The 24,377-nt window shown below is 47.2% G+C and overlaps 1 protein-coding gene across 2 annotated transcripts in view; it reads right to left on the bottom strand.

Moving 5' to 3' along the window:
- LOC144818754 (uncharacterized) overlaps positions 1 to 24,377 on the bottom strand; it is a 250,040-nt gene that overhangs the window by 66,646 nt on the left and 159,017 nt on the right. For both annotated transcript variants that reach the window (XM_078676469.1, XM_078676470.1), the window contains exon 8: positions 17,135 to 17,227. In XM_078676469.1, the coding sequence (XP_078532595.1) occupies positions 17,135 to 17,227 (93 nt within the window). The remainder of the gene's footprint in view (positions 1 to 17,134; positions 17,228 to 24,377) is intronic.

The following is a 24,377-nucleotide window of genomic DNA, read 5'->3' as shown; positions in this document are numbered from 1 at the left end:
CCTTCAGCTATCTTTTAGCCACACCAGTAACACTAGTAATATATTTTCTATGACAGATAATGTGCATACCCAATTATTTTCACGTAGCCAGGTACACATGCACAAAACAACAAATCCATAACTTTGCCTAAAGTAAGTCAAATAATCCATGAGAAGACCAAGACAAAGCAAGTGACGGGATAAGAAACTAAGGAGTTTTAAAGCAAAGATTTAGCAAAATTAGCAACATGGTTCCAAGTTCAGACAATATCTTCTTTATGAGCAATGATGAACACAATTGAGAATACTACCCCTGAACCAGAGGTAACAAACCTTGCCACAACATCTGTTGTGTCACAGCCAAATGATAACCAATTAAAACAGACATCTGTGGAAGGCAGCTCTTCCAACTAACGAAATACTTAATTAAAATTGAAATTGGCAACTTTGAAATAATTATTTGCAACTACAAAACTAACTCCATAAAAAGAACAGTCCTTGAGACTGTGGTCTTTCCCAGGTGATATCCCTATATCAAAAAAGAAGGTAATTCTCAGATATGGTAAGACTCAACAGACTGTAAAGTGTCACAAGTTAGGAAAAGAAAATGCATAATGGAAAACCATCGAGGACCGGTCATACTAAAAGTTTTGTCTTCATAGACCACATTTATATATGAAAAATCTGTTCATACTACCAACATGTAAGTACATTAAAACAATGCAAATACCAACTTCTGTGAAGAAACTACTAGGTTTATATGTTTTGTTGGGCACGCTGGAAGTCAGAACCATTGTGTTGACAAGCAGAGTTCCGTCTCAGAAATGAACTATCTAATATAGTTCCTGGAATTTCTGAAACTCAGTAGTGAATTTTATGACTGTCAATGCAGCCAAATTTACAGACAATATCCTAATCAATATCGGTACCAAAGAAAGGACATTGGATGTGACCGAGTTAGATGGCCAGCAAGACGGTCCTCACGCATTTTTTCCAAATCAAGTTCCAACCGGATTGGGCTTACACTGATGCTGATGTTTTATCCAGAAAGAACACATCCATCATAATCTGCATTGAATTAGGCTTAAGTCTCGGAATAAGGAATCAAAAATATCTGCAATATGTTAACAAATCAACAAGGGACTTGGGCCTTTTTCGCAGGTTCACCCCTAAACTTTTTGCCTTTAGCCTCTGGCATAGTAGTAGTGATTTAAGGCCTCTGCGCACTTTAGCACTGTGGCCCAGTGTAAAGTGCATGGCCACTCTGAGTGCGTGTGGTGAGATGGTCTGCCCTCTCATAGGAAAGCATGGGGGATATGTGTGTCCATGGTAATTCCTGATATGAGAGGAGTGCAGGGGCGAGTTTGGTATGTGCGAACTCGGAGAATAAATGCTGCAAGATGGAGTGCGCAGATTTATTGTGTCTAGTGGGGAAGTGCCACTTTTAGAAGTTGGCATTTCTGTGTTCTGGGAGATGTGAATTGCCTGTCTGGCTTGTGAGTGACAGGGGCTGGCTGGTGTGGTTGGCTCCGGGAGCCAGGATGAGTCTTCCCGGTGGTGAATAGGGAGATCTGCATGTAGATGGGAGGGAGGAGTTGCACCTGGGACCTGAATAGGGCTGTGCCTTCCCTCCACAATGCTGGCTCCACCTCCTGTGGTGTGTCTGATGTCTCTGGCCTGTCTTGTGAAAGGGAGAGAGGAGCTGGGCAAAACAAAGTACTCCTGAACCAGTTGTATCTGGTTCTCCCTTGCCTACATTGTTAGAACAAAGGATTTAGTAGTATAAAAGGAGGGGATGTGACCCCATGAAAATGTTCTTGTTTGTGTACTTGAATCCACCAGGGGCGTGCTGCTGCTGGGGCTCAGGGGAAGGCTTGCCTCCCTGGGCTCTGCCCTGCCCCTGGATGCCTGGAGGACTTCTTTTCCTGGGGCCCTTCTGCCTTGCCTGAGGATTTTTGGGGGACTTTTCTTTATAGGGAGCGGTCTGCTACATTTCCTTGCCCCAGGACTTCTTGTGCTCCCTAGCGCCCTGTGGGCGCTCTGCTTTGGTTCCCTGGTTGGCCCTTTAAGAAGGAATCCCCAGCATAGGGATTCCCCCGTGGCCCCTTCATTGCGGGTGCCCACCCTGCTTAATCCTGTCTTTTCTGATGGCCTCTTGTTTGTGTTTCGTGTGCAGGTGCCCACCCTGCGTCTTCGTTTTAACTTTATAATTACTGCGGGTGCCCATCCCGCTAATTAGAGTCTAACGCGGGTGCCCACCCCGCTTCTACATTTATTTTTACTCTCGAGGGAGCCTACTCCTCGTTTTGCACCCAGAAATTGGCTCCACCTGGAGGGCTTCCCACGCTCTAAAACAAGGAAGCCCCGCGCCGAGGAGGAAGTACTTTGTATCAGGGATGCTACCACTGGCGAAGGGAGAACCCCGCAGCCCAGGAAGATTACAAGCACATTGTGGGTGCCTGCCCCCGCCGCACTTGAGGAAGAGGAGCATCCCTGAATCAGCCCGGTGAGTGAAGCAGGGCTGGGGGGAGCGCAGTGTAGTCAGCAGATGGTGCCTGATCGAGGCACAGGGCTATTTTCACTTCTGAGCGGCCCCGTCTTGCAGCGGGCCGATCCAACAGTGGGCATGCTTTGTTTCTGAGCGGCAGTCCGCTCCAACGCTTTGGCCATTATTTTCAGAGCCTAAATGGCTCCACCATGGGCACATTTGTCTAAAGCGCCAGCGCGCTCCACAGTGCTTGGGGGCCAGTTCTTTCTCTAGTTGACGCATAGTTATTTCAGGAGCCAGAGTGCTCCAAGGGACATGTTATATTTCCAGAGCCCGTGGCTACAATATTTTGCACATTTGTTCTGAGGGCCAGTGAGAGCCCAGGTTTCACTTTTACTTCCCACCTGCGCAGCAAGTAGTGGGCACCTGCACCGTTTAGGTTTTTCCTTCCTTAGGGGACAGGTGTTGAATCCAGGGATGAGACTCACTCCTTTGCCCCATCTTTGCCTGCACAGCTGCGCAGCACTTAGTGCCAGCTGCTACGGTTAGGCCCTGCATTTAAGATTCCCAGCTGCCCAGCAAGTAGTGGGCAGCTGCATCATTTAGGTTTGTGCTAAGTGCGCACCCTTGACTGTCGCTGCTTTAGGCAGCGTGCCCTGACTTTGGACAGAGGGCATTTGAGCCCCTTAGAGATGGCCAGTTGGCCCTGGGGACTATTAGATTTATAGGGCGCCAGGTCCTAGTGTGGTTTTTATAGTTGCTAGGAAATGTAATGTTTATAGTATGTCTTATGCACCTTGATTTATGCTTATAGATGTGTTTTTATGATTATTAGGTTTTACCTATTGCCTTATGTTCTATTTTGATTCTCTACTGTGGTCTAGGTTTGATATATTCCCTCCTGCAGGTTATGTTATTAAGTTTATTTCCTCATGCAAGTTATGTTTAGGAGATTATGATCTACTATATATTTAGACTTATGAGGATGGCGCAGAATAGAGTTCTTGCCTTATGTGATACTGTACATGTTATGATTTATGTTACAGGTTGACGCTGAGTATAGTGTCTGCCAGTGATTACTGGCTGTGCTCTAAGTTCATGATATATTCTTACTTTTACTATTTTTACCAAGTAACAATTCTGGCAGTGGTCCGCGTGGCCCTGTCATGTGTAAATAATCCCCTGTAAATATTGCCAGTGGGCACAGTGTATATTGTGTGATTACCATCTAATGTGTTTTATGATAATACAAAGGCTATTTTTACATTTAACCTTGTGTGGAGTTCCTTTTGTGGTGTGCCTAGTATGTTGTTACTATGTGTGTTGTGCAAATGCTTTACACATCGCCACAGGGATAAGCCTAACTGCTCGTGCCAAGCTACCAAGGGGGTGAGCAGGGGTTATCTTTGGCGTGTAACTCCCTTTCCCTGACTAGAGTGGTGGTGTCAGCCTGGCTTTGGCACAAGCCTTAGCCAACCAGAGATCCCCATTTCTAACAGGACTGAAGTTCAAAACATCTGAAGCGCCATTGATTGACACCTCTAGGTGTTATATCAAAGGTTTTAACAGATGTCTTTTATGTATTATTTTAGGTCGATATGTATGGAGCAGCTTATCACCTGTAAGGGTAACCAGATGCTGGAGCAGGAATGTAGCAAAAAACACAGTTGATGGACAGAATGTAGAACAATGTCATACATTCACCCCAGTAAAGGATCTGGGCCTAAATCCATCGTTTTTTTGCACTCCACACCACCCTGGGTTAGACACTGGCTATATGCAAATCAGCTCTGACCCTGTGCCTCATAGGAACAGTCCAGTCCGAACTACCAAGCCATGTCTTTCCCAGACCGGAATCAAGCATCCAAGGACCGGTTTCTGGCTATCAGCCTTCATCAGCCTGGATAGCTTGACTCCAGTGGTGTGGAGAGCCTGGGACTCACGTCTGAGCATACCCAGCCCACTCGGGGTGAAAATTGCAAAAAACACAGTTGATCGACAGAATGTAGAACAATGTCATACATTCACCCCAGTACAAGGATCTGGGCCTAAATCCATCGTTTTTTTGCACTCCACACCACCCTGGGTTAGACACTGGCTATATGCAAATCAGCTCTGACTCTGTGCCTCATGGGAACAGTCCAGTCCGAACTACCAAGCCATGTCTTTCCCAGACCGGAATCAAGCATCCAAGGACCGGTTTCTGGCTATCAGCCTTCATCAGCCTGGATAGCTTGACTCCAGTGGTGTGGAGAGCCTGGGACTCACGTCTGAGCATACCCAGCCCACTCGGGGTGAAAATTGCAAAAAACACAGTTGATGGACAGAATGTAGAACAATGTCATACATTCACCCCAGTACAAGGATCTGGGCCTAAATCCATCGTTTTTTTGCACTCCACACCACCCTGGGTTAGACACTGGCTATATGCAAATCAGCTCTGACCCTGTGCCTCAGCAGGAATGTAGGCCGGGCGGTGCTCCTAGTTAAACAACCAGGACTTCAGATTCTTGCAGAAACAGAAAAGCGAAGTATCCTGATGTGGTGAGGAAGTTCATTCCAGTTCTTGGCAGTGATGAAGGAGAAGGCGCTTTCTCCTGACTTGCTTCTGCGGATGCAGGGAACCTGTGAGGGAGAGAGAGATAGAGCGGAGCTGTCTGGAGGGTTGGTGGAGCTGAAGCCAGATTCTGGTGCTGTGGAGGGTTTTGTAGGTGTGGATGATCAATTTGAATTGGCAGTGCTTCTGGATGGGTAGCAAGTCTAGTTCATTGAGCTAGGGAGTGATGCGAGTGCTTCTGGGGTATGTCGAGGATGAGTGTAGCGGCAGTGTTTTGGATGGTCTGGAGTCTTTGCGGGAGCTGGGTGGAGATGCCTATGAAGGGTGTTGCCATAGTCGAGTCCCTTGGTTATGAGGGCATGGGTGACCGTGTGTCTTGTGTGAGTGGGGAGCCATTTGAATATCTTGCAAAGCATTCTGAGGATGAGATAGCTAGATGTGATAACAGCTTTGAACTGTTTATTCATCTGGAGTTTGTTGTCAAGTATAATGCTGAGGTTTCTGGAGTGGCCAGTGGGAGAGGGACTTAATTGAGGTGTCTACCAGGAGGAGTCCCAAAGGGACCTCTAGTTTCTGAAAATCAGGATCTCAGTTTTGTCCTTGTTCAATTTTAGGCAGTTCTCTCGCATCCAGTTGGCCACGATGGGCATTCAGGAGGTGAAATTGGTCATGGGGGAGTGGTTTGTGCTGGCGAGGAAGAGGATGAGGTTGGTGTCGTTTGCATAGGAGACAATGTTGATGCTGTTGGCTCTTATGATGCGGGTGAAAGGTGTCATGAACAGGGTTGGACTGAAGGAGGAGCCCTGGTGGACTCTGCAGATGAACGTTTTGTGTTCGGAGGTGTAAGAGGAAAGTCTGACTCATTGAGTTGTTTTAGAGAGGAAGGAGGCAATTCAACTCTGGAGTCTGGAAATGAGGATGCCATGGGAGATGAAGTCAAAAGCAGCCGAGAGGTCGAGCAGGAAAGCAGTAGTTTCTCTTCTATCCATGATGAACCAGATGTCATCTGTTGCTGCCAGGTTGGGGGGGGGTTCAGTGTTGTGGTTGCTGCAAAACACTCGACTGGTTGGGGTCCAGGAGGTGGCGCTGTTCTAGATGGGTGGAGAAGTGCTTGTTGATCTCTTTTTCCCAGGACTTTGATCTGGAAAAGAAGGAGCGAGATAGGTCTCCAGTTGCTGAATTCTTTCGTGTTAGACAGGATTTCTTCAGGAGAGCTGTGCCTGCTGCGTGTTTCCAGCTATCTGGGAAGGTTCCACTGGGGAAGGAGGAGTTGACAATGGTGATTAGTTTTTCCCAGGTTGTATAAGTGGTGAGAGCAGGGGTCTGTGATGAACCCTGAATGGATGGTCCGCATAATTCTGGTGATGTCTTCTGTGGTGAGACGGCTCCAGTTAGTTAGAAGGTGGGCTTTCCTGGTGGTGGGAGGTTGCCTAAATGTCTTCTATGGTGGATTCGGTGCGAAGCTAGTGTAGATTTCAAGTTTTTTATTGTGGAAAAAGTCAGAATGGTCGTCACAGAGGTCCAGTGAGGGGATGATGGTATTGGTGGCTGCTGGTTGATTGGTGAATTCTTTGACGATGTTGAAGAGCTCTTTGCCGGAATTGGAGCAGAATTCTAGTCTGAGCATGAGTGCAGCTTTCCTGGCCTTTTCTGGGCATGGTACTTCCTGAGCACGGATTTATAGGCGTCTCTAGAGGTGTTGCTTCAACTGGTTCTCTATCTTCTTTCTAGTTGTTTGCAATAGCACCCGGAGTCTCTTAGGTCTTCTGTGTACCAGCATGCTTGTGCAGGAGTTCTTGTATGCCTGATCTTTTTTATGGGAACTAAGGTGTTGGCGCAGTCTGAGATCCAGTAGCTGAAGGTGGATAGGTCATTTAGAAGGTTGAATGTGAGGATAGGTTAGTTGGATGTGAAGGTGTGGGTTCGGTCAACTACTGTTATGTTGTTCCAGTTGCTGCTGCTGATGGCTGGCTTTGGTTAGTTGGAGTGGTTTGTGTTGATGTAGAAGTGTACAAAGGAGTGGTCAGTCCATGTGAGCGGGGTGAAGGGGCTGAAGGTAATCTTGATGCTGGCTGTGAAGACTGGGTCAAGTGGGTGTCCACTGAAGTGGGTTGGTCCCGGTATGAGCTGTGTGATTCTGATGTTGTTGAGGCTGACTAGGAGGGCGATAGCGTTCCTGTCTGTAGGGTCATCGAGATCATTGTTAAGGTCGCCAAACAATAAGAAGACATTGGATCTAAGGGAGATGGAAGTGTGAAGTCGTGACAATGTTACTGAAAGTGGTGAGGGGTCCTGGTGGTCGATAAGCGAGGGTGCCTGAGATGGTCGTGTGCATAAGTTGACTGTGCATCATGTCACACATGACCATCGGGCTCTAAAATATTTCCAACGTCACATGGACGTTAAAAGCGGACTGAAATGTTTGGTCAATCCTAAAGGATGTTAAAGAGTTTTGCCACCTTGTTGAGATCTTCATTTTCCTCACTATCCTTGATAATTGTCCTAGTTATTAGCATCCTGTTGAAAATATTCCAAGGAACGATTTCCACTACTACTTTGTGTCGTAGGTAGAAAACTACACCCTTCCCTTGGTCTTTGCCTTGTTGAGGTGCCTTTGCTGATGAGGCAGTCTACTAAAAGGGGGAGTGATTCGGTTAAGGACTCTGGAGGCTGGAATCAAAATAACGTATCTGTGGAAAGGTGCCGCCCAAGCCATTAATTAGTATGATTCAGAGATAAAGGATCCAAAGTATTATCCTTTAATGGTTTCTTTCTTTAACCTTGTTTTATTGTCATACTTTTTAAACAAAATCTTATTTTTCAAAAGACCCCATTTTCACCTTGTTACTTTGCAGTACCACACAGTTAATAACAATTCTTACTCCAGAATTCGTTACCAGGTTTTTTCTTTACCAATTTTTTTTGTATTAAACAATTAGTTCTCCGCTGTTGTGTGACAAAGACAAACATTTCTATGTACAAATCACATCATTATGTGAACATTTGGTCTTGACGACATGATAAGTGACACAGATTACTTAAGAAAACATCTACAAAATTAATCATAATTTACTGTGAACAAGTGTATGAACTTAAATAACATATTCTCTACTGACATACAACATAATGATGACAACACTTCGTTGCAAATACACATAAAATATAAATCATTGGCCTTTATGTTGACACATGATGCAAAACATATCTTTACAACAGATTCCTGCATCCAGTTTGTTAAATACTGGGACAAAACACCATTCTGTCCTCTAGTGTTTTAATATATTGGTCTTATTCAGCGGTCCTTGTTGTAGGAGAGAAGGGTCTGCTTCCTATGGTTACCCCCACGTTTTGCTGTGCTTAACTGGTTTTTCGACTTTAGTATGGCTGTAGCCCTGCTAATCAGGCCCACAGCCTAGCTGTTCTCTCTCTAAATTAATACCATGTACTCTAGGTACATACCAGATTGGTTACTGAGGCAACCTTGTGAGCCCCTGAATATGGTACCTTAGGTACCCAGAGCATAGAGACCCCAGAGGCTGCAGCATGTATTGTGCCACCCCTGGTTAGCCTTCCAAACTGACACCACATGTCTGCACCTGCAGCCTGGGTAAGGTGGTGTAAGCACTCCTTACTTAGATATAGTATACCTATATCTACCTTTACATATAGACACATATTGGCCTTGACAATCCTGGAGGCAGAGTGCTTGGTTTTGTGTGAGAGGGTGCCCTAGCATGAGCTGAGCCCCTCTGCAGCTTTCGGAACCATCTCCTTATAGCTGTTCTATGATATAGCCATACCATATACTCTAAGTGCATTATAATCCTCGCGGTTAATGCTAACTTTGGTTTGGCTTTATCAAAACATGTCGTGTTTGGTGTCAAACACTTTGGAATACTACCCCCCCTCCCCCACCAGTTCTGGTGGTGGGGGTAGCATTCCGCCCTTTTAGAGGGAGAAGACATGTACACACTGGTATACCCGGTTAAAGTTAAACAGTGCCCCAGCATCACAAAATGGATGTTGCTGCCACAGACACGAGTCTGCCCTCCTGCTGCTGGACGAAACTCAGGCAGGGGCGGCCTGGACAATAGGTTTTTTATCCAGGGAGGTGCAAGCACCTCCCCAAACAGGCTTTAGTGTATTGGGGCAGGGTGGATTGCATTCAGTGAATGCTTTTCAGATGCTGAATGGGGCACAGAAGGTGTTCCGTGCATTTCCCAGTTCAAACCGGTTGCTGGGGTACTCAGCCCCAGCTCTGGCGCAAAACTGGACAAAGGGGAAGGGGTGTAACCACCCCCTCCCCAGGTCCACCCATAGGAGGGACCTTTGAGTTAGTCCAACCCCTAAACTTACTATAAGTATAGAACCCCAGTCCCTAGGACTTTAGTTTACCCTGGACGTAACTCTGCAACATAAATCTTGGACCTTCGACATTCCATATCGACTGGAAGGCGGAAGAAATCCCCCTTGTGGTCAAGGAGTGACCACCCTGTTCAAACAGGCACCAACTGCATCTTTGCCGGTTTGCATTTTTGAGGCTCCCGCCGGATCCCGAAGAATCTGCGACACAGGACACGGACTTCCAGACATCTTACACTGACCTGCGCTCCCAGCACAGCTGAGACCTCTAGTGGACACGAGAGATGTGGGAAAGGTACTCCTGGACATCCTGCATCTTTGCAACTGCACCTACTTCCCGAGGTATCCCGAAGTTGTGCATTGGGGTATTTTAAACCCCTGCCCAAGCTCCTTTTGCACCGAAGTACAGAGGCCAGCACTCCATGAGTGACCCGTGAGTCCCCTTTCTTCACCGCAGCTCGAGGCGCCTTCGTGGTTCCTAGTCCGTTGGCTAGTGAGCCCCCACGAGGGACAATCCTTTGTTTCATGAGCTTTCCTGGTTGCTCCAGACATGCTCCCACTCCTCTCCAAAGGAGGAGTCCCTCAGACCTTGCTGGTCTACACCGAAGCCAATCTTGTCATCTTGCGTGGATTGCTGTTGCCATGGCTTGTTGGGTCCAATCCGGATTCCGACACCGCAGTCAGCTAGATCCTTCGTGGGACAGCTCGAATCCAGCTCCTGGTCGCCGTCGACGCCTCCTGGTCCTCGAGACTGAAGAGTCAAGCTTCACCTCTTTCACCTGAAATCACCCGACATCGGTTGGGATCGTCTCCTCGCCATCCTGGTCACTGGCTAGTGACCCAGGCTCTGTCTCCTCTGCTTTAAGGTTCTTCACATCTCCGATCCACCCTTGGATCCACCCGGACACTTTTCCTCTGGTCGCCTGCAGCATTTCTTCGCAGCTCTCCATAGGAATCGACGACGAAACCAGACACCAAAAGACACCTATGCACCCGGCTTCCCTGGGTGAGGTAACGCGAGTGCTCCGGTGCTCCTGTGGGTCTTGACTCTCGAAGTGTCCTAGTCTACAAGGGTTCCATCGTAGTGCCCTTAATCTTTAAAATTGTAACTTGTTCGTTCTCCATAGAAAGTCAATGGTGATCCGCTGCTGTGTTTAGACACGGAGCGCGTCCCCCGTGGCCCTCCTGCATCCTAACTTTTAGTGATTCTAGGTAGCCCCAGCGGTTCTACAGGCCCTAGGCCTGCTTTCTAACTTTCATGTGGTTCTTATACCACTATTTCAGTATATGGTTTGTGAGGCCTCTAGGGTATAACTTATACTGTGCAACTTATTGTATGCTAATTAAGTTCCTTGTATTGTATTTTTACCTTTGACCTCATAAAGAGTCCAGAGGGGTGGTGTTTAGAATAAATACATATATATTTGATATATACCTTGTGTGGTGTGCTTTCACTTGATCATTCAAGAGATTATAATTGGTAAAACAACTAGCTTAACTCGCCTTTAGTCTTAGCCTGAAGGCTGCTCTCCACAGCTACCTCTAGGATAGCTTTCTCTAAGGTTGACTTTACAACCTACCATCAATAAGGGTCGTTTGGACTGGTGCAAGGTGCCCACTAGAATAGTGGACATCATATACCAGGCCAACTTCTCACACTTGTAAGGTCAGAGATACTAGTACGTGATTTTTAGGGGTAACACCTTTCCTTGCGCTTACTGCTTAGTGCTTACTGTGCACTTTTCAATCGTTCTACTGGGCTCTTGACCTTTAAAAATAGTATGCCACTCCCGCTGGACCCACGACTTTTCCTTTTATTCAGCACAGACGGCATTGGGGGAAATAAGTACAAGCAACACTTACTGTGTTTAGCTCTCACAATCGCCAAGCGAGATATCACACAGCTGTGGAAAGGGACATCTCCTCCGACACTAGGCAAATGGAAGATCGAATTGGACAGATGTATGGGGGCCGAAAAAGCAATATTTCTAGCTTGTGGCTGTCCCATTAAACATAGGAAAATTTGGACCCGATGGGCGACGTATGGTGGAATAGAGCTGCCCCTCCTGCCACCCACGGACCCTTATAAGTGACCCCACATTCCCAATGCTTATAGACCAGACTATCCCGCACTGTAGGATAATGGCTCACTCTGTTCGTATTTCATATAATCTTGTCTTGAGGTCTAGTACCATTCACTGCTCCACGGACCGGATTCCGCGAGTACTTCCAGAAAATCTTTGGCCGGTGACCTTTTCCGAGCCAGTGGTGGCGGCGGAGTCTGCTCGCAATTTGGGGGTGATTTTCAGCCCAAAACTACAGCTTGATTTGCACGTCAACAAGACCATCTCGACGTGCATGATGCTGTTGCGTATGCTGCGCAAAGTTCTACCCCTTCTCCCCGCTCAGGCTAGGCCAGAAGTGGTTCGTGGGACGATACTAAGTCGCTTAGACTACTGTAATGGCCTACTCCTGGAGGCTCCAAAAAATCTGTTGGGGAAGCTACAACGGGTGCAGAACATGGCCGCCAAGCTGGCCCTTTCTCGCCCTCATCTCAGCTCGTCTACTCTAGCTTTGAGAGACCTTCATTGGCTTCCGGTGCACTTGCGTGTACTGTATAAGGCGGCGTGTCTGGTGTTCAAGGCGGTAAACCGACAGGGTCCAGTGTAACTACAGAATATGTTTGCCTGGTACTCCGCCTCGCGGCCTCTTCGCTCCTCGTCGGCACAATTGTTGGTGGTCCCAAGGTTTCAGAGAGTTAGGATGGGTGGCCGCTCGTTTAGTGTCGCAGCGGCCAAACTCTGGAACTCCCTGCCACTCTCCTTGAGAAGCCAGAGGGACTACCTTCCGTTCAGGAAAGCGTTAAAAACGCATCTCTTTCCAAAAATGTTTGAGCTATGAAAAGTGTGACTGTCCGAAGTTCAAGGGCCAGGATGCCCTTGGGGTGACAGGATCGCGCTCTATAAGAATACAAAATAAAATAAATAAATAAATAAATCTGCAGTTTGTTTAAGCTGTACCACCTGCATGTTTGGCATGTGTTGGAAAATGACCAAAATGTCGGAACTTCAGCGATGTCAATCACACTTTTTTCCCACTACAGGTCATTGTAGGGCTGTTGCCCAACTTTCAAATGAATAACCGAATAAAATCTGTAAAAAAAAAAATTAAAAAGTACACAGACGTGTTTCAACTTTTAAGTTTGGACCTCAAGAAATATTTGTGGAAGGTCTTTTTCAGGGCGAGGTGTTCATTAAAGAGACATGTGTTGTCTTGTAAGCTCACTATAGGTTTAGGATCTGTATCTTTTTTTGTCACCTGTGAGAGCGGACGGACATCCAACCAAACCGCTACAAGCAATTGAAAAAGAAAGAAGAGGCGTAAGCCCCTTCAAGATACAACATGGAGGTTTCCCTGCAACAAAAGATATAGCTCCTAAACCTATAGTGAGCTTACAAGACAACACATGTCCCTTTAAAGAACACCTGGCCCTGAAGAAGACCTTCCACAAATATTTCTTGAGGTCCAGACTTGAAGGTCGAAAAGCGTCAGCGTACTATTTTTAAAGGTCACGAGTTCAGCAGAACGATTGAAAAGTGCACAGTAGGCACTATGCAGTGAGCGCAAGGAAAGGCGTTACCCCCAAAAATCACGTACTAGTATCTCTGACCTAACAAGGACCGCTATATAAGACCAATATATAAAAACACTAGAGGACGTTACGGTGGTTTGTCCCAGGATTTAACAAACTGGCACAGGAATCTGTTGTAAAATATGTTTTGCATCATGTGTCAGCATAAAGGCGAATGATTTACGTTTTATATGTATTTGCAACTAAGTGTTGTCGTCATTATGTTGTAAGTCAGTAGAGAATATGTTTTTTAAGTTCATGCACTTGTTCACAGCAAATTGTGATTAATGTTTTATGTTTCCTCAAGTAAAATGTGTCACTTGTCAAGTCGTTCATACTAATTAATTTTTCTGGGAGGCACCTTTCCACAGAGACCTTTGGTGATGTGGCAGCAGCTGAAGTTTCAGTTGCGGAAGCACTAAAGGCCACATTAACCTCTGTGGCTTCTGCTACAGTTTCAATTTCTTTTTTTTTTAAACTCATTGTTTTTTTTTTTTTAACAGCAACACAACTGATGATGGAGGACCATCAACAAATGACATCATATCTGACAGCTTCAGGTACACCATACTGCCACACGGACAGGGAACAGCCAGCAACCTCATATTGCCGCTGCATTCTATCTCTTACCGGGTTCCTCCCAACTGTGTAGACTTTGTTAGTCGATACTCCTTCAAAGTTATCATTTTCTTCACAAAACCAGGCCCCCTCTTGATCCCTGCCTCTTCCTTTCCTCAGAGTACCAGATCATCATCTTATATGTCCCTCCATTTGGAATATATCTTATCAAACTTCTTGGGACACCGTCTAGCCTTGTATACTGTGGATTCCGCCTGCATGCACCATTTCCAACATGGTATTAACCCAATTGGCTGAGCTATGTGCCATTTTAGCTCCCCCATAGCTGTACAACATCCCTTTTGGCCAAAGCCAAGGCCGTGTTGCAAAACAGTAGACCGTATTTGGATAGCGTGACATCTCCCCACTATTCCAGCAGTGTCAAAGGTGTTGTGAGTGTTATATTATCCTCTACCACATCTGACTTGTAGTATTCCACCCATTTCCAGAATATTCATAATTCAGGGCAGCTCCACAGTGTGTGAACCAAAGTCCCTGGCTCGCTGTCCCCCTGAGATACCAGTCATCAATGGCTCTACCTATTCGGAATAGCCTTGTTTTATTTTAATATGTTCGGTTTAAAATCTTGAGTTGTACCAGGCGGAACCCTACTATTATCGCGATCTCCAGTAATAATGTGAGCCGTGCTTTCCAGTGCTCAGCACCAACATTTAATTGTTAACACATGCACTTATGACAGTTTGCAACATGGTGGCACTGTCTGTCTAGTTTAGAGATGAGCACAACAAGAGTTGTCAATTATTTTTAATGAGACTAATAGCTGTCTCCCAAGACTAATACCTGTCTCCCAAGACTTTCTTATAGCTTTGAGGGCCTGGATAGTCTGAATTGCCAGGGTATAGCGGTGTTGGTACGGTCATCGTCAACGATGGAAGGGGCAATGGATGGTGCAAGCTGCAGCGGTCTCCTAACACGGCACTGGTACTTTTTTTTTTACAAATTAAGCACCAACAACCTCCTTTGGGGGGCGGGGGTAGCGACACACACCCGCTAGTCTACCTTTTTCAAAGCTCCCACATTTAATTCAATTGGTCTAGGGGTGTTGACAATACGTCATATGTGTTCAGTAGATGTGAGAGATTGCATGTTTGTGTAAGCGAGCCGCAAAGATCCGAAAATCCAATGGAGTCTCTTCTGCTACGTAAACCAGTAAGTCTGGGTTGTTTTTTAATGTCTGTTTTGGTATCTCAGAAATTGGCCATAGGCTAGGTCATATCTCAACTGCAGATCCACAAATGATACCATCTTGCCCTCTACCCATGTGTCCCCCACTTTGGTCAGGCCCATAATGTCCAACTGGTGGCACCCTTCCAGGTCCTGGATCTTGCTATTATGTCGGCCTCCCAGTGTGGAGCTTCTAGTGTCAGCCTTCATCCACATCCCATTGCTGTTGAGGCTGATCTCCATACCCTAGGGATCATGGCTATTGGAGTTGAGAGTTCTTGGGTATCACCCCTTCATAGAGCAGACAGAATTAGCTCACTTTGCCCATTGCCTCTCTGTTGGCCATCAACACCAGCTCTGCCTGATAAGCAAAGGCCTATTTGTTTGCCACCAGCAGCTGATTCACCCAGCCGTAGCAATTCCCACCACACAGCCCAAGTGTCAGAGTTTGGTTGGCTATCAGCAGAGCCCCACCATCCTATAGCAGCATGAATGCAGTTGACTCCACAACCCTAAGGAAGGTATCCAGCACCACATGGGCTGTATTTTGGAGTATGCAGAGAAATTTTGAGTGTGCGATCATTTTGTATAGTGCTGCTCGGCCTAATAGAGATATAGGCAGTTTTCTCCAGTGAGCTAACTTTTTCTTGAATTCCTTGTATACCCTTTCAAAGTTGTGTCAGTGGTTATATATGCACCTAAATATCTGAACCCCTCGTGGGACTGCACCACCGGGATCTCACCCCTTTGATCTCTCCAGGGGGTGATCAAGTATATCACCGACTTCCACCACTTAATATGAATACTCAAGTGTTTGCTAAATATAGTGAGAACCTCCAGCACCCTATGTAGGGAACTGATTTGATATGTAATGCATATGAGGATGTCATCCATATATAAGAATATTACATCCCTCCAAGCAGGGTCCAGTTGATTCCCCTTACCCTTGCATCCCTTCTAACCCACTCCATCAGCTCAAGGGCAACCACGAAGAGCAGGCAACTCCGTCTAGCTCTCCATCCCAGTGGGAAGCCTGCCAAACGAGTTCCAGTGACCTTCATGTTGGCCATCCAATCTGTATAGAGCAGCCACACCAAAGCCAAAAACTCTGAACCAAACCCCATTTTACAAAGGATGAGCTGCAACCACAGCCATTCCATGGAGCCAAATGACTTTTTGGCATCAAGCTCAAACAGGATAGCGGGTTCTTAAATCACCTGAACTCTATACAGGCAACCAAACAGTTGTCTCAATTTGGGTCATGTGGTCCTCTGGGGTATGAACCTGGACTGACCCAGGTGTATGAGTTTCTGGATAACTTCCTCAGGTGATCTGCCAATACCTTGACCTCCGTATTGAGCTGTGAGATCAGCATATAAGACGCACAGGCGTCCTTTTGTTCCAAACTTTTGTGGATGACCACTATTGTTGCTGTCCTGAGATCAACCGGGAGACATCTCACTCAATTGGTGTCTTTGAAGATCGCTAGAATAGGCTTTGTAATCTTCATCTTCAGGCATTTTAAGAATATGAGTGGAAACCCATTCCACCCCAGGCTCTTCCTACTCCTCATTGGTCTCTCCCAATTCCCTTTGCTCAATCTCTTTCTCTAGTTGCACCGTCCCCCCAGTCAAGGCATGTGGTAGGGACGTCCCTGATAATCCCATTGATTTCCTCTGGGTCAATTTGCAGCTTGGAGCTGCATTGGTCACTAAGGTGTCTCCCAAACTCCTCCTCTATCTCCTCAGCTGTGTGTATTATCTCTCCCATGCCACGGCAAATGTTATGCTCCAACCTTTGGCCCTCTTTCCCGCTTGGCAGCTGCACCAGCAAAATGTTCTCTAGTCAATAGTTTTAAAATTAAAAGAGATATCAACTACACATCATCTGCCTTTGCATCTTAAATTAAGTCTTGATATTCTGTGCAGAACATCGAAGGAAATCCACTTTACAACGGGAAACAAAATGAAAGATTGTGAAACAATATTGTCACAACGCTGCTCTCTGCCTATCAACTTGATGAAATTAAAAAAACATATTGTCGTTCGCACAAATTGCTTTTATTTTCATTCCTTTAGGTGGCAGGTCATTGTGAACATACTGCATGCTTGAAACTAAAGCTTAATAAAAATACAGTTACCATTAATTTGATTAGCTTCCAAAGTAACGCAGTTATAGTTTTCTATATGTTTACCTCCAGATAAATATTTTTTAGTGGAGCTTGGATAGAAAGGACATGGTTTCCTTCTTGTGGACATGTAACTCCAACGTTTTCATTCTTTATTCTATCCTCTATCGTAAGGATTTTGCTCACCTGCATTTTTCGTTCCATCTCCGTGTTTCTGGAAGCGCATCCTGTCCTTTCGTTTGTTATTCAGAGAATATACAGCTGTGATAACTGGATCAGCTTTTATTAGGAAACAACAAGATGGTGAAATTATGAGTAAGTTGTCTGTAAACTATTAGCAAAAATTAGTTAGAAAGAAAACTTGTTATCATGAACGTTTTCTATCCAAAACAATTTTTGTCTCATTGTGTCATTTAAAAGAGAAGAGCCAGTTTTGGAACTTTATGTCAGGACTGGAAGCGAGGATTATGCTCTACTTTCTTCCTTTATCTGACTCCAGCAGATTTCAACATGTCAACTAAACTACCTTTGCCAATGGGAAAAGAAATACAAAAACTTTCAACAAATCAATAGCCTGCCCAGCCCTTCATAAAGATCGTCCTCCACTCTGACTTCCTCTTTCTTTCCTACTCCAGCAGGCAGATAAATATTTCTTTAGATTTGGCACACTGTTTCCTCCTCAGAGTGCTGCCGCCACGGGAGCGAGTATCAGTTCTCCATTCCCGGCAGGTTTCGGACCACAGGGACCGCGCAAGTGAGGTGAGGCGAGCCGCACACTAGGGGGTGTGCGTTTGTGAAGAAGAGACGCGCATAAACAGCCTGATTCATCAAGCTAAATTGCGCCCGCAATCGCTGCGAAAATGCAATTGAGGGCGCAATGTCGGTAATCGGCATTCATCATTAAATCGCAAACACATAATAGCGAATACGCAATAATATTCGCAGAAACCCGGTAGGAGAGCATTTGCGAATCGGAAAATGCGACAATCCACGGATTATGCAAAAAAAATTGCGATTTCGCTATACAATCGCAATCGGTATTCATGAAATACCGCAAATAGAGAAAAACCCAAAAATCGCTGTTTGCGCGGCGCAAATTAAGGACAACTCAAAGCAGGTGGTAACCATAAAAGCCATGGAATTTTTTTTCTCCAAAAAACTGTTGGCCAATCAGTAACAGGTTCGGGCCTGACCAATCACACATAAGGACAATCAGCAGCTGCATTAGGAGTTCCACAATGCCAGGAATGTACATGGTCGTCAGGCGCCGAAGGCTACAGCGAGCAGCACGGAGGAGAGGCCAGATCCAGGAGAGGATATTCCGCCAGCGGGTCACCTTGCTGGGCCAAACAAGAGAGCAGATATATGCAAAATACAGGCTGAATGGGGAAATGATAATCCAGCTCATACACGACCTTGACCCCCTGATGCAGCACCCAACAAGGCGTACCAATGCGGTGCCTACACATGTGCAGGTATTGTGTAGCCTGCACCTCCTGGCCTCTGGGAGCTTCCAGGGGATAGTAGCGGCTGCTGGGGGGATATCCCCGCCCACCATGTCACGCTGCCTCAAGACTTTTGTTGACGCTAGGCTTACCCAGCTACACCGATACATAAAATTTCCCACCAGCCAACAGGAATTGCACTTGACCAAGCTACAATTCTACAATGTACCACATTTTCCACATGTACTCGGATGCATAGACTGTACCCACGTCGCCATCTGCCCACCAGCTGCCACGGAGTATATGTTCCGCAATCGGAAGTCCTACCACTCCCTCAACATACAGATGGTCTGCAATGCCAAGACTTACATCACTGACATTGTGGCCCAGTACCCAGGGAGTACCCATGACTCCTATATATTCCGGCACAGCGGCCTCCACACACGACTGGCCAGGGGAGACTTTGGGGAAGGACACCTACTTGGTAAGTACACTTTGTCGACAATGTCACATTGCCATGAAGTAGCAGCGCAGCACAGGCACTCACCCTCTGCTCCTCTCATTCAGGTGACAGTGGCTACGCCCTTCCGTGATTACCTCCTCACCCCATACCTCAACCCTGCTACACCCCAGCAACGGCGCTACAATGTTGCGCACATTCGGACAAGGAACTGCATAGAAAGGACATTTGGGTTGCTCAAAAGCAGGTTCCGCATACTGCACAAGACAGGTGGGGCCATGTATTACAGTCCTGCAATGTGCTGCCGCATTGTGGCTGTCTGCGCAATACTTCATAACATTGCAACCAAGCGCCAGATACCTGTCGACATATCTGGCAGTGAATCTGAAGGGGACGACCGGCCACCTGCTCATGCGCGCCATGCACACGGGGAGAATCCTGCTGAAGGCCACAGACGTCGCAACCACATCACACTGAACAGTTTCTGATGCACCCTCTACCCTCACACCACAAATCACAAATGCATGCAGAAATTAATAATGACACTACGCCAATGTGTGCTGCTAAAATAAATATAATTGTTTCATTCACAATAATGGTAACACTTTAAATGTTGTCTTTGCTAACAGTATTTCAGCATACTGCTGTGTGAACGGACAGAACAGGGTGGCTGGACAGGATTATTCGTGAAACAATTCACCAGACACACAGTCAATCTGTACCGTGTGACCACTGGATTTAATTTTCCAAACAAGTTTATTTTTCTTTTTTACATTTATCAGCAATTTTTTGAAACACAAGCACAAACAGAACCACTGTCAATTCAAAAGGTTCATATATACAGTATCTACAAATGCACACATTTACAAATTTACAACAAAGAATCAAACAAAAGATTGGTTAGACACACCAAAAGACAATCACAAATGTATAATAATTCAAATAAATTGCAATTATATACAGTGCAGAGATTAATCCATAAGCGAACAAACGGGACCAGTCCTAGAGATTGAAAAAACCAAGTGACAGGCGGGGTTGAGATCAAAAACAAGCCTGCCTGTCAACGAAAGCCTGTGGTGTAATGTTAAATAGGGTTGCAAGGCTAGGATACAGAGTGGTGGTATGATTTACATCCTAGCGGCACCCTTTGTTGTAGCCACAGGGTGGTATTGTCGACGCGTTTCGAACCTAAGTATTCAAGGTTCTCTTCAGGACAGGGACTGGGAAACAGATTCTGCACGCGGGCACAAAGGTTGCCGTGGCGTAGGTATGTCGTGTTCACACCTGCAATAGGCGCAGAGCAGGACTTAAGGCGTGGTGTCAGGCTTCAGAAGCTTGCAGGTATCAGGGCGGCTCACATTATTTTGCGCGTGTAGGTCTGGCTATGCAGACCACAGGGAGGGAAGCGGCCGGTCACTGGCCTCAGTTCAGGCCGGCAGTTAAAGTTGGCCCGTTTTCTGAATGAAGTAATCAAGCCACAGAAGGTCCGTGTTGCTCACTCTCTCCCAGGAACAAGCTGTCTGTAGGTGCGCGTGTAGGTCTGGCTATGCAGACCACAGGGAGGGAAGCGGCCGGTCACTGGCCTCAGTTCAGGCCGGCAGTTAAAGTTGGCCCGTTTTCTGAATGAAGTAATCAAGCCACAGAAGGTCCGTGTTGCTCACTCTCTCCCAGGAACAAGATGTCTGTACACGCTCAAAATAATGTGAGCCGCCCTGATACCTGCAAGCTTCTGAAGCCTGACACCACGCCTTAAGTCCTGCTCTGCGCCTATTGCAGGTGTGAACACGACATACCTACGCCACGGCAACCTTTGTGCCCGCGTGCAGAATCTGTTTCCCAGTCCCTGTCCTGAAGAGAACCTTGAATACTTAGGTTCGAAACGCGTCGACAATACCACCCTGTGGCTACAACAAAGGGTGCCGCTAGGATGTAAATCATACCACCACTCTGTATCCTAGCCTTGCAACCCTATTTAACATTACACCACAGGCTTTCGTTGACAGGCAGGCTTGTTTTTGATCTCAACCCCGCCTGTCACTTGGTTTTTTCAATCTCTAGGACTGGTTCCCGTTTGTTCGCTTATGGATTAATCTCTGCACTGTATATAATTGCAATTTATTTGAATTATTATACATTTGTGATTGTCTTTTGGTGTGTCTAACCAATCTTTTGTTTGATTCTTTGTTGTAAATTTGTAAATGTGTGCATTTGTAGATACTGTATATATGAACCTTTTGAATTGACAGTGGTTCTGTTTGTGCTTGTGTTTCAAAAAATTGCTGATAAATGTAAAAAAGAAAAATAAACTTGTTTGGAAAATTAAATCCAGTGGTCACACGGTACAGATTGACTGTGTGTCTGGTGAATTGTTTCACGAATAATCCTGTCCAGCCACCCTGTTCTGTTTTTCCTATTGTTGAGATCCGGGTTGGTCAGATGTAGGATCCAATACCTTTACTGTTTCACAGTGTGAACGGACAGGGCAGGCTTATACTCAGCCTGTGCCTGTAAGAGTCATAGAAAGTCATGTGCGCCTCCTGCGCGTACCGCCCAAACGCCTCTGTGGCTCATCCTCATCCATGGCACGTGCAGCTGCTGTGGGCCTGCTGCTGCACCTGAGTGCCCCTACGTGTGAGGCAGAGTGGCAGCTCACACTAGATGTCCCCTCACTGACATCATCACCCCCAACAGTGGCAGGTAGAGCAGGACGGTGTAGTGCTGTCACGGCACTGGTCAGGTGCTCAAGGACCCTGGCCACATCCTCGCAGCACTGGATGAGCTGCTGCGCAAGGGACCGCCGCGACAACTGTGATGTGGCATTGCTAATGATAAAATTGGACCTGGTGTAGGCGGTCAGCCTGGTCAACAGCTGCCGGTGGCGGCGGCGTGCTGCGTTGCGCTGCGATGTATTTGCAGCAGTGCTGGCCACCATGGCTGCAGTCATGCGGACCATACCCTCCCCCACACCTGCCATGGCTGCAGTCATGCTGGCCATTCCCTCACCCACACCTTCCATGGCTGCCGTCATGCGGTCCATCCGGTCCCCCACTCCGGCAACATTGCGCCCAATGTTGTACAGCTGTAGCTGTATGGCACCTTGCTGCCGTGCTTGCAGCTGATGTATACGGAGCATGCGTCTTTCCACGCTCACTCTCACCAGCTCCGGTCCATTCCCCCTCCTGCTGCTAGGTGCATTGGTCTGCAGGCGAGGCGTGCCACGCCTGCTCTGCTGGCCTGACACAGTGGGTGGCTGCTGTGTTGCCGCTGTTGCAGGCCCTGATGTAGAAGCACCAGCTGCTGGTGGTGTCACGGCAGGCGTTGTTAGTGCGGCAGGGGCTGGAGGCACCCTGGTGGCGGACCTGGCTGCGGAAGTATTTGCTGCGCCAGACGCCGGAGGCACACTGGTGGCGGACCTGGCTGCGGAAGTATTTGCTGCGCCAGACGCAGGAGGCACCCTGGTGGCGGACCTGGCTGCGGAAGTATTTGCTGCGCCAGACGCAGGAGGCACACTGGTGGCGGACCTGGCTGCGGAAGTATTTGCAGCGCCAGACGCAGGAGGCACACTGGTGGCGGACCTGGCTGCGGAAGTATTTGCTGCGCCAGACGCAGGAGGCACACTGGTGGCGGACCTGGCTGCAGAAGTATTTGCTGCGCCAGACGCAGGAGGCACCCTGGTGGTGGACCTGGCTGCAGGAGTAGTTGCTGGGGCAGGGGCTGGTGGCTGTGTATGTGGCGGCACCTCCTCCTCATCCGATGCCTCCTCATCTATTTGCAGCCTCTCGCTGTCGCTGCTGTCTGCACCACCTGTGAGGGGAAGTGGACGTTCATTAGTTGCATGTATCTGTCACACGTGCAGTTGCTACATGCATGCTGGGTGACATTCCCTGACTGGCTATGGCTTTGCGTACTTTGGAACCTGTCTGGCTGCATTGTGGTAAATCTACATTGTGGCCACACTACATGTCCCACAATGCTTCAGGGCATTACCTGATGTGGAATGATGGCATGACTATGGAACAATATGGGAGGCTAATTGGTCATGGACATTCATAGGGGACAGGGTCGCAGTCGCATGCCACTTACCTCGGGTGTCTTGGGTGGTGCGGGATGAGTCCATATGAGTCACTCCGATGACCGCCTCTGTCTCCAGGGTGTTCTCTACTTGATCCTCCATGGGGGTGTTTGGAGGGACTGTAGGTTCTCCCCCTCCTCTGCCCGATGATTCTCCAAGGCACTCAGCCACCCTCTCTTTGGCACGACCTCGGAGGTCGTACCAGCGTTTTTTAAGTTCGTCCAGTGACCTGTCCGCCACACCCACGGAGTTCACCGTGGACGCTATGCCCTGCCAGATCCTGCGTTTTTCCTGTTCTGCCACCCTCCTAGAGTCCTTCCCAAAGAGTTTGGAGTGGTTGGCCACCACCCCCTCTATTAAATGCTCCAGCTCCAGCTCGGAGAATTTTAACTTTCTCTTCCGCCATGTGGTGTTGCTGGGCCCAGGAACAGCCTCCTCAGACATTGCTGCACTGTACTTGCTGAGTAGTTTCCTGACAGATTTGCTGGAGCTGTCCCAGTTGCTGACTCGAGGTCTGCCTCACTGTGGTGTATGGGGGTGGGCCCTGGCTGCTTCCTGGTTGTGATGTCATCGCTGTGCTCGACATGCGACTTCCCGTTTTCCCGATCTCGCGCTATTTGAGGTCCCGCTATTGACGATCTCGCTATTAGAGAATTCGCAATTCCGACACGGATGTTGCCGGAAATAGCGTATTTTATGCGAATTTAGATACTCGCAACCGGTATTTGCGGCCGCGTGCGATTCGCTTTATTTTCTCTAAATTATTCATGAATACCGTTTTGCGTGTCCTTGATAGCGAGTCGCTATTATTCGCTATTAGGGCCACGCAAAACGTCCCGTTGATGAATCAGGCTGAAAGAGTCTTGTTGCTACGCAGAGAGAGCGCTCGTTATTACAGTCATCTGACTAGCCCTGCGCCTCCACGGAGCCTGTTCCTCAGATGTAAAAGCCTGGAAGCTCACTACGCCCCACCGTAGTCCAAAACTAATAAAAAACAGAGCGGCAAGACGTCCGAGTGCATCAGGTCTGTATTACTGTGCAAAAGTGATCGCAGTGCAAGGCCTGTGTTTGCTGCTTTGGGCAGGGCCCAGGTGGTGTATTAACCCTTCCTAGCTAATAGGGTGTGTAGGACCCAGGGCTTCACCCACTTGCGCGGTTTGCCTATGAGAGAGTGAAAAAGGCGTTTCTCTCTCGATCTTTCCCCCAGTGATCTTGACAGGAACCTGACAGATATAACACAAGAAAACAGAGGGTCTGCCAAATCTATTATATGGCTTCACTGTCAAACCGAGTTACCAAAATCACGGAGAGTATAAGTCGCATGGAGACAGCGTGTTATAATGAAGAGTGAACACTGTGTATAGAAAGATTAAACACCATTCGAAAGAATCACAGATGGTTAACAAATCCAAACACTGTAGCAATGGGTTACCATCAAATTGACTCAATGAT

Source organism: Lissotriton helveticus, chromosome 2_1 (assembly GCF_964261635.1).
Source record: "Lissotriton helveticus chromosome 2_1, aLisHel1.1, whole genome shotgun sequence".
In the NCBI taxonomy this organism is placed as follows: domain Eukaryota; kingdom Metazoa; phylum Chordata; class Amphibia; order Caudata; family Salamandridae; genus Lissotriton; species Lissotriton helveticus.
Note: the sequence above shows the minus strand (reverse complement) of the source record. Positions and strands in the feature narration are given on the sequence as shown.